We start from the raw sequence: 10,410 nt of genomic DNA on the forward strand, positions 1-10,410 counted from the left end.
AATGATCCAGCCCTACTACTTCTGCCTTTCAATGCTGGTGTCCAGTAGCTGTTTGCAGCGTTGAGCCAGTTCACACTTAAAATGAACTAGTTCAAGTTCAGAGGGTTAGTTAAGGTTATTTTTTATTGGGATGATTTAGGTGTCAGTAGTCCTGACTGTGAGCGTCACGTCTCGTGTTGTACTGAGCACAAGGAGCGAGCCGAGAGGAGGAGGAGGAAACAGAAACTCCAGCTCGGTACAAACCACCTGCAGCCTCTGCTCTGATCATGAAGACGCTGATCTCTGAGCAGATGTGACCAGAGAAACTCTTTGTTTCCACTGTTTCCACTGTTCCACAGAGTCACTAACTGGCTGCTTCACGGTGAAGAGATCAAGTCTCAGTCACTGCCCGTGTCTCTGAGCGAGTGTGTGACGGAGCGCAGGGGCTGTGTGTGTGTGTGGAGCTCAGTTGACCAATCCTGCTCGAGACTGAGGTTAGGTCCGCCTTTCTCATTAGCATAAGGACACTGAAATGTGGAAATAAATAAATGTGGAAATAAATAAAAGTTGCAATAAAAGTGGAAATAAATAATTAAATGTGGAAATAAGTTTAAGACATTGATTTATTTAATTCTGCATTTATTTCCATATTTATTTATTTATTTCCACATTTATTCCAACTTTTATTTTTCGATTTCAGTGTCCTTATGCTAATGAGAAAGGCGGGCCTAACCTCAGTCTCGAGCAGGATTGGTCAACTGAGCTACACACACACAGCCCCTGCGCTCCGCCACACAATCGCTCAGAGACACGGGCAGTGACTGAGACTTGATCTCTTCACCGTGAAGCAGCCAGTTAGTGACTCTGTGGAACAGTGGAAACAGTGGAAACAAAGAGTTTCTCTGGTCACATCTGCTCAGAGATCAGCGTCTTCATGATCAGAGCAGAAGCTGCAGGTGGTTTGTACCGAGCTGGAGTTTCTGTTTCCTCCTCCTCCTCTCGGCTCGCTCCTTGTTCTCAGTACAACACGAGACGTGACGCTCACAGTCAGGACTACTGACACCTAAATCATCCCAATAAAAAATAACCTTAACTAACCCTCTGAACTTGAACTAGTTCATTTTAAGTGTGAACTGGCTCAACGCTGCAAACAGCTACTGGACACCAGCATTGAAAGGCAGAAGTAGTAGGGCTGGATCATTACACTCCTGTGACCAATCCTGCATGAGACTGCGGTTAGGCCCGCCTTTCTCATTAGCATAAGGACACTGCAAATGCAAAGGAAATGTATCAGGGAAAAAATAAATGTTAAAATATATTTAAGACATTTCTTTTGACATTTCTTTTGGTATTAACATATTTATTTATTTATTTCTGTATTTATTTATTTATTTCCATTTTTATTTATTCATTTATTTATTTATTTCTGTATTTATTTATACATTTATTTATTTATTTATTTTTACTTATGTCATGTATGGTCCTCCATACGATAGAGGTTCCAAACATGAAATGCTTTTAACCCAAGGCTTTTAGGTGGAGAAGTGAAGATACATCCATCTGGGAGTTGATGGCCAGTGAGAACAGATTTACTACTGAGAAATACTGCTGTATCTCCTGTGGTGACACCACAAGTCTTCTCACCTGAACGAGCATGTGGCAGATTTCCTGGTGACCCTCGGCAGCTGCTGCATGAAGTGGAGTGCGTTTGCTTTGGCCCTCCATCAAAAAGTTGGGGTCCTTTCCAGCAACTGTAGAGTACAAAGGTTAGTTCTACGGTGCAATAATACAGATGTTAAAATGTACGCACTCATCTTTTTTAAAACATCCTGCAGATACAGGTACAGATTCACTTAATGTTCAAACAGTAGAAAGATGAAAACATGTGAAGTCAGTGATTTTGTCTGGTCGGAAGATTTGGCATTTCCGTGATGAGCCCAACATGCTTTGTGTCTAGTTTAGTCTGCTGGTGGTGTGATGACGTGGGGAATATTTCCATGACACAATATCACAGTCTATCTGAGACCCCATTCACACCTGGTATTAGCATCTGTCCTGAGTGATGTGATAAGATGTGGTCAGCGGCTCAGTGCTGAGTACAGGTCTGAATGCATGTCCCCAAATTCTTCCTTCAAATGCATGCTGAGCGCATACAAGTAAGAATGTGCCTACTCTACGTACATTCCTACAGTTTCACAGTGAATCAAAAGTATTTTCTCAGTTCTCATACATTGATTGATTTGTGGCCACTGCCACAATATTGACACGGGTCACCACATAATGATCAGGATGATTATCTTTCTTCATAGTAGATCTTCAACTTGTTGATTCACTCAGCACCACCTGGCTGTTCTCTCTCTCTTTTGATCCCTCACTTGAGCTGACACACAGACAAACAAGCTGTGTGTAATTCGAAGTCTGAATCTTTTGGAGGCTGCATTTGAAGAACAATAAGACTCACAGCAGCCCAACTGGACTGTCCCTATTCCAAGGCTTCTCTGAATGTGGTCAACAATTAAGTCCTTCCACCCCCAAGCAACAGAGGCTTGACCAAGTAGTTCCTTCTCGGCCCAACCTATCCCATGATACACTGCGTTTCAGTGACTAACTGTTTTTGAAAAGAGGTTATGGCAGCAGAAAGCGTGGCCAGAATAATTTTTTTTAAATGTACTTAATCAAACAGCTAACATCTTTTCAGTGTTTTTAAAGAAAAGAACAAAAGAAGTGAGATCACATCACAAGTGGCCCAGGAGACACATTTAGGACACATTTTAATGGCAGGTGTGAAAAGAAGAACTAGTGGTCCGATAACTCAAGAAGGATGTTAATACAAGGTCTGAACATGTTCCATGACCATGCTCATCCCTTTATGGCAACAGTTCACCATCTTCTAATGGCTACTTCCAGCAGGCTAATGCTCCATGTCACAGAGTCAAAGGGTCAGATTGGTTTCATAAACATGAAAGTGTACTTCAAAGACCTTCCCACTCACCAGATGTGAATCCGGTACAGGTTTTGTGATGTGGTTGACCAGGAGATTGGAATGAATGTGCAGCGAAACTGAGGGAGGAACTCCCCTGTATTAATTAGAATGGTGCTCCTAATAAAGGGCTACATGTTCTTTAGCTGAAGCCACTTTGTTATATTTGAGTTACCTAAGAGATGGATGACCTTCTGGAGCTCTCCTTGTTTTGCAGATATGTACAGCTGTCTGGTGGGGTACTTCACTTTCTTTGGTTTCAGGCTAAAAACAATAAAAGGTCTCTATTAATTATTTACATTTGGATGCACACTGTGGTGCGGTGCTGCACTTTCTTTGCAAACTGATATCAAAATATTTCATGGTTGACCTTACTTCTCATCATCCAGTGCTATGAGGATGCTCTCTAGTGACTCTTTAGGTCTCTGTGCAGCAAAGACAGTCTCGCCCTTTAACCTGGAGAGAGACAGCAAACCATACGTTTCATCTGACCCCAGTTTTAATAAACTGTAATGATCTATATATACTTAATAGTTAACTGATTTACCTGCTCGGGCTCTCATTTCTGCTCCTCTGAGGTTCGCTGGTCTTCTTGGCTCTGAGTATCTGTGGAACAGCAGGTGTGGTTGGTGCTGAAGGCAGGTTGGCAACAGTGGGCACAGCTGGTAGTGACAACCTGGGGTTGGATCTGGGTACAGAGGGCGACTGATCAGCCCTTGGCACCGTGACCTCCTTTGCACCACTGGCATCCTCTCCACAGTGGGGACAAAACCTGCAGTCCTTCAAGATGGAGGCACAGTCGCGGTGAAAGCGGTGTGAGATGCTGCCATATGGCCTGCACTCCATGAAGGTGCCCTGAGGGACAAACCAGGAGGAGAAATTGAATCTCTAATTATTCCAGGCATTCAAATTGTCATTGATTAATTTTCTTAACATTGTAAAAAAAACATGACATTTTCTTAATTTTTCAAAAAGTTATTCACAGCTCATTATTAAAAAAAAATCCTAACAAACATCTCTATCTAGTGAATAGAAATGTGCTTTCATGAGAGCACTGAAGAGCCTTAGATGAGACAGCCCTCTACTGGGAATCGTTTTCAGTTGAATCATCATTATTTTGTAAGATATTCCCTCAACCAGCACTGATAGAGACAGGCGTTTCAACCATGTATGTAATACTTTCTTAAACAGGGAAAAAAAATTTGGACACATCCACTGACGTGGACAGGTTGATAGGAGGACTACGGCAGATCTTGCGGCTGATTGAACTGCTGCTTCAGATAAAAGTACCCAACATGGCAGAGATCAAGCTGCAAAGGAACACTCATCTCCCTCCTCTCCCTACTGGCCCCATCATTTCTTAGTTCTTTGTAACTTGTGTACGAGTTCTCTTCCATGTCTGAAAATGCAGCCTTTGACCAGTCCCCTGACCAAGATCAAATCTGACCAAGATGTTTCTTAGTAATAGGGTTGAACGATATCGAAAATATTGAATATTGATATAAGATTAGTAGTCGATATTGATTTAGGATTAGTAGTATTACCCATCTTTGTGGGAACATGCTTTCAACACAATTTGCAGTGCATTCTACTTTAAATAGCCATAATATCTCTAAACTACCGAATTCCTTGGATCGGTCTGTTGTAATGTCTTCTTCTTCAGTATTTTGTAGTAATGTCAGCTTGATGACTCACCGCTCTGCAGAAGAGTCCACAGCCGGGGCAGCACTGGTGTTTAACCATGCCAGCCCTGTGGTCCTCACACAGAACCAGTAGATGGACGGTGTTGGACGGCCGCATCATTTCCTGCTTCATCACTCGCCTCGGACACCGACTCAGCTGTGGAGAAACAAACAAGTAGATGTTCACAAAAAATAACAAAAGGTGTGTGCCCAAGAGGGTTACAACATCATTGGTGCATTTGGACTACTTATAGAGCATTTCCTTGATTCCGACATTAGATGCAGCTTTAGATCATGTGACACTTAACCTATATCTCAACTGTACGCCTGGAGGGTGATCAGGAAAGCCCCCCTGACTAAAGAGGACCCATCTCACCCCCCCCCCCCCCCCCCCCCAAACCATTCCTTCCAGTTACTGACTGTCTATCTGCATAAACATCTGATTGCAAAGTGATAGACTGTAGTATTTTTGTTAATTCAGATGATTATTACCATTCCATCCATGCTCTCCATGGCCATGCAGCTCTGATCAAATGTGGCCAGGATGCGTCCACAGTAAGGCGTCTCCATACGACAGCAGCACAGAGGTAACTCTTCAGACGGGTCGGTTTCTGCCACCTCAGAATCTGCTCCTACACCTGTGCCAACATATACAGACACACACGTGTAAATCAATATTTTACTACACAAAATAACAAGAAAGTGACCTGTATGAGGTGAAAGGGGACCTTGTGAACTGAGGTGATCATAAATAAATTGCAGACGGAGATGCTATAATCACCTGACTGGGGAGGAGAGAGAAGCTCTTCCTGCGCTTTCAGGTCTAGACAGTCCAGAGCCAGCTCTGTGTACTCGACATGGCTGCCTTCTCCTGGGTCTGCTTCGTGCAGAGACTCAATTTTGACAACCGTTTGTTGTGCGACTGTATGGACCTCTGTGGCAGTCATTGCTTTTTCATGTGCTGCAGCTCGGCTCTTCTCCACACTAGCTCCTGGCTCCTCTTTCTGCATTAATAGAGGTGTGACATCTGTATAAACTAGGATTCCACCCCCAAACAAACTGGGTCACCTTCTAAACATCAAGACTTTTAGATTAAAAGTTTTTTTTAAACCATGTACTGTTATAGCTTTTACAACAAGGATAATACAGAGTGTAAAACAAGAAACTGGTTGACAGGATGGGCAGGTATTTGAATATAGTGCACATTTTACATAATCTTACTGTTATATTTGGTCACATTAATTAAAAATTTCTGAACATGGCGTTAAAGGGCTGAATGAGGTTTGACATACAGGAATGAATAAATAAATGGACCTGCCTTCTCCTGCTGTTTAATGGGCTTGGCTTTCTTTTTTGGGACCAAGTTGTACATTCCCATCTTCCTCTTCCTTCTCTTCACAGCTAGAACAGCACACAGAGTGAGGTCAGACAGAGGCCACAATCCCTTGTCAGTAAATACTCACATGTTAAAATAGAGTCACCCAAAGATAAATGTTAAATCAAGACTCCACTGCACTGGAACTTATTATTAGCAAGTGTGAAAAACTGATTACACACAATATTATTTGACGAAACTACTAACTACAAGGACAGGGCAAGTAGTAAATAAAAAAAGGAGACTGTACACTACTTTGTGAAGAAAGTTTATGTACTGGTCTAATGTATAAAAGGGAAGCAGAAGAGAAATCCTTTATCCAATCATAAATCAGGAAAAAATATTCATCCTGATTGAAGCAGACAGCTCAAAGTACAGAAGGAGCTCCAGCAATCCAAACACATTGACGACATATTTGAGATCAGATCACTCAGACCATATTCAGAGCTGGGGTGGGCCTCATGTGGCCACATTCTTTATTGAATTTGAACATGATCGTTTCTTTGACCACACTGAAGGACCACCTACTCAGATAACATCCTCTGACCCGCTAAAGTTTCATAATTAAAAAATTGTGAATTTTTTTTTTTACAAGATTATTTACAGGGTATTAAAAGCCTTATTTGATTAGATTGAATAAACGAACTGTCAATGATAAAAAATACTTTCTTATATAAAAAAATGACGCCGCACTAAAACACTAAACATCGATGATATATTCTGATCAAAAAGGAGACATTTCCTGGTGTGGGAACAATAAAGCCGTAATCAGTAGAACATTTATAGCACTGTAGCTTCAAATAAGGAGACTTATCCAGCGAAAAGGAAAATTTATCTCAACTTTTAAGAAGTCTAATGTAAACACAGTTTATTGCCATTCAATCTGATTGAAATAAGTAATCAGATTACCATAAATTAATATGAATTACTCAAAATGCAACCTTTGGAGACATTCTGTGAAGAATCTGCATCGATAAGCATGTTTTTAGCTCTTTGCTATATATGCACACATAATATCTCTATCCATGGTTACAACTATACTTCAAACATAAAATCCAAAGCAATGTTCTTGACACTGTAGAAGCTGCTTCCGCTTCCTGCTTTTTATATGGAATCAAAATATTATCAAAGAATGAGCTAACCTTGTGGACGTTTGGCAGAGGTGGAGGCAGCTCTCCTCTCTTTGCTTTTGCCTTTGTGGCTGCGACTAAGCTCTGTGTGGAGAGGTGGTGTCTTCCTGCTCGCAGGCTTTGAAGAGAACAATTTAAAAACAAAGCAGTTCAATTTAACTTCATACATATATGTGTTATCCTATATGCACAATAATATATATATATATATCACATTATTATTCACATACAAACAGTCCACTGTCAATCAGTCCAATACAACACAACCTTAAGCTGACTCCGCCTTTAGTGTGAAGTATGACTTCACAGCTTTCTCAAATTAAAGCCCTTCCTTTTGATGCTCTCTTTATACAGCTGTCTTTTCACCTGACAATTTTCTGTTCAACTAGGCAGCTTCCTTTCCTTAAAAAAACATGTTCCTGTGTCGCTCAAGAGTCATTTCAAGGCCCAGGGGTCTCATTTATAACTTGACTAACAAACACCTTGATGTCAGTGTCAGAAAGTTTCACTCCTCATCACTTGATGGCGGGACTCTGTCATGACTCACTGTGGAAACAATTGGTCAGCAGGATAATTTAATATTGATGAGGTGCTTTGCATTGACCATTTATGGTTGAAAGTGGGCATGTGGAGGGCGAAATATAAGGCAGATTCACGTGCGAACATTTCCTGTTGGACTGTGATTTATAAAGTGAACATTGCTTTCAGGTGTGCATGCGCACAGTTTTATAAATCAGGTTTTTTTGCGTACGCCATTTCTGGCTTTTGTGAGCACGTTCTCTTTTAATATGAACTCTGCGCACTGGTTTATAAATGAGTCACCTGTCCTTTTCTAAATCTACAGTGCATGGTTCCTCTTGATCATATAATTTGTGGAACCAACATATTGTTTTAAGTTCTGATAAATTGATATTCTGCAGTTGCCAGAATACTCTATAGTAAACCGGCACCATCACTTATTTGTATGCTGGATTACATCAATCTACTTGGGTAAATTGTTGAGTGAAAGATCTGTGCGTGGATTATAAAGAGATATGACATCAGCTTGTCACAGAAGTAGAAAAACACAGACTTTTATCTGAGCTTTTGTGTCACAGGGATTATTTTCACTTACGTATACCTCATCATTAAAAGCTTTGGCCAAATTTAATATGAACATCTGATATGGTAACATAATATATAAATATGACAAAGTAATTGAAAGCATAATTTTTTCATACATAGTGGAAAACCGGACGTCATGCTGGTTACTACCATGGTGGGAATTATTTGGGTCAGGACTTTACCTTTGAATCGTACTGGAGGCTGTTCTCTCCTGTTTTTATCCGTTGAGTGATATCTCTCAAATTAAACCATTTATGTCTAACACTGACCTGGAGAAAGTTATCGATGCCTTTTTTTCAACCTGTCTGGAAGATAACTGGAACTGTAAATATTCTGCACTGAGTAAAAAATCATTACATCACTTTAGAAGTACGAGAACACATGCACGATACCAAATTCATCACCCTTTCATTGAACACAGTTCCAAATCCCCCCAAAAAACAAAATGGATTAGTTCCATGTTATATTTCTGACCAGCTCAGACAAACGTCCAAGCAGACACACGGACATCAGCAGAAAAAGCTACACTCACAGCTTCTCAGTCTAAATGTAAGCTACTAAAGGTGACAACACATTTCGCGGTCATGGAAAAAATGGTTTCTCTTCTCTTTTAAACATCCGCCAAGGGAAGTTTAACTGACTTCTTAACAACATTACTTTCATGATTTTACATTTTTTTACCAAGTATTTGGTATTTTTTAAATTCTTGTTTAGAAAAGTGCCACACAAATAGAAGTTAATAATTAATATAAGCAATACATGCACTTGGATTATTGAAACTAGGAGCTTGGTTTAGGCAAACGGTTTATGCTGTATATCCTGGAGTGTTCATCCTTCTAAATAAAAGCACAGAAATTATATAATGCTGTGATAGTCAGCCAGGCTTAATGCATGCACAGACTAATACATTTTTAATTTCATCATGTGAGCCAATATCTTTATGTCTCTGTTCTTCCCATTTTTAAACAAAGTCTTTGTGTCTGACTGTATATGTGCAACATACTGGACACATGATAGGTGGTGTTCTCATTTTCTGACATAATTAATTAATCTGTGCCGTGATTTTAAGATATACAAATTGAATAAATACTTTGCAAGGTCCATGTCAGAATTTCTTACTTATAAAAACTCTTCCTGGTGTTATATAACAGATTATTACTACATGCACACAAACTGACAGTGACCGACAGATATCATCATAGAGAATTTAACTTGTGGCTGAGGTTTTACAAATTATCTGGCTCATTGCTGGAAAATGTGCCTGGAAGGCTCTACAGTTTGTGTGTTTACCTTGACAACAAGAGGAATTGCATGGGCTTTTTCTTCGCTCTTGCTCTTTGCAGAGACTGAGCTCCCAGCAGCAGCAGCAGGTCTGTCCCTGGCAGCCGGTCCACTCTGACGCCCAGGTGTATCCGGGATCAGGACAACAGGAGACGCCATCAGTTTCGCAGAAGCTGCTCCTGCTCGTTTGCCGCTGAGTGCGCCATCGCTGATGACTATGTGCGAGCTGTGGAAGGGTGTTATCTTAATTTTGGATCTTTGACCACTTTGTGCCGCTTGCCCCTTGGCATCCATGGATGTTCCGGCGGAAGGAGCGGGGGGTCTTCTGCCCGGCCCAGGCCCCTCACTGGCTCCACCGCGATCCAACTCTGTCCCGAGGGGCTGCTGTTGGAGGCTGGTCTCAGCAGCAGAGGACCTGAGAGAAGTTCCGCACCAACATTTACAACTTCAAGTCAAACCACACAAACACTCTATGGTGAAGTACATGAACATATGAAGAACTTTGTCATTACTGAGCAGCATTTACAGTACGTGCATCTGCAGACAAGACAATGAGCCGTGCACCCAAACTAAAGTTACATCTTTAGTCCAGGAGGGCAGAGCCCCGCCTGGACGAGCGGCAGTGAGACTCATGTGCGACACAGACCGGCAGACATTACCGAGAAGGTGAACCGGGACCGTGGAGAGAAGTGGTGGCGGCTGAGTTTCCTCCAACTAGGGTCAGGTAGTCGGTGAGCTGAAGCCACGGGCCCGGGGAGGATGGGGAGGAACAGACAGGAAGAGCAGAGTTTCCATTTCCGCCGCTCCACCACAGCACCCAGGAGGAAGAAGACCCGCCCCCACAGTGCCTCTGATTGGTTTAGGTATATATATATCACA

At 41.5% G+C, this 10,410-nt stretch overlaps 1 protein-coding gene across 1 annotated transcript in view; it reads right to left on the reverse strand.

The window, feature by feature from the left end:
- Positions 1-10,318, reverse strand: part of ehmt1a (euchromatic histone-lysine N-methyltransferase 1a) — a 33,196-nt gene extending 22,878 nt beyond the window's left edge. The window contains exons 1-11 of the mRNA XM_062384872.1: positions 10,191-10,318; positions 9,541-9,946; positions 7,159-7,264; positions 5,960-6,042; positions 5,423-5,645; positions 5,134-5,279; positions 4,655-4,798; positions 3,507-3,814; positions 3,335-3,415; positions 3,135-3,223; positions 1,624-1,730 (exon numbers count right to left, since the gene is read on the reverse strand). Coding sequence (XP_062240856.1) covers positions 1,624-1,730; positions 3,135-3,223; positions 3,335-3,415; positions 3,507-3,814; positions 4,655-4,798; positions 5,134-5,279; positions 5,423-5,645; positions 5,960-6,042; positions 7,159-7,264; positions 9,541-9,825 — 1,572 coding nt within the window. The 5' untranslated portion in view covers positions 9,826-9,946; positions 10,191-10,318. The remainder of the gene's footprint in view (positions 1-1,623; positions 1,731-3,134; positions 3,224-3,334; positions 3,416-3,506; positions 3,815-4,654; positions 4,799-5,133; positions 5,280-5,422; positions 5,646-5,959; positions 6,043-7,158; positions 7,265-9,540; positions 9,947-10,190) is intronic.
- Positions 10,319-10,410: the final 92 nt, after the last annotated feature.

The sequence above is a fragment of the Platichthys flesus genome, chromosome 3 (genome assembly GCF_949316205.1).
Source record: "Platichthys flesus chromosome 3, fPlaFle2.1, whole genome shotgun sequence".
Lineage (NCBI taxonomy): Eukaryota > Metazoa > Chordata > Actinopteri > Pleuronectiformes > Pleuronectidae > Platichthys > Platichthys flesus.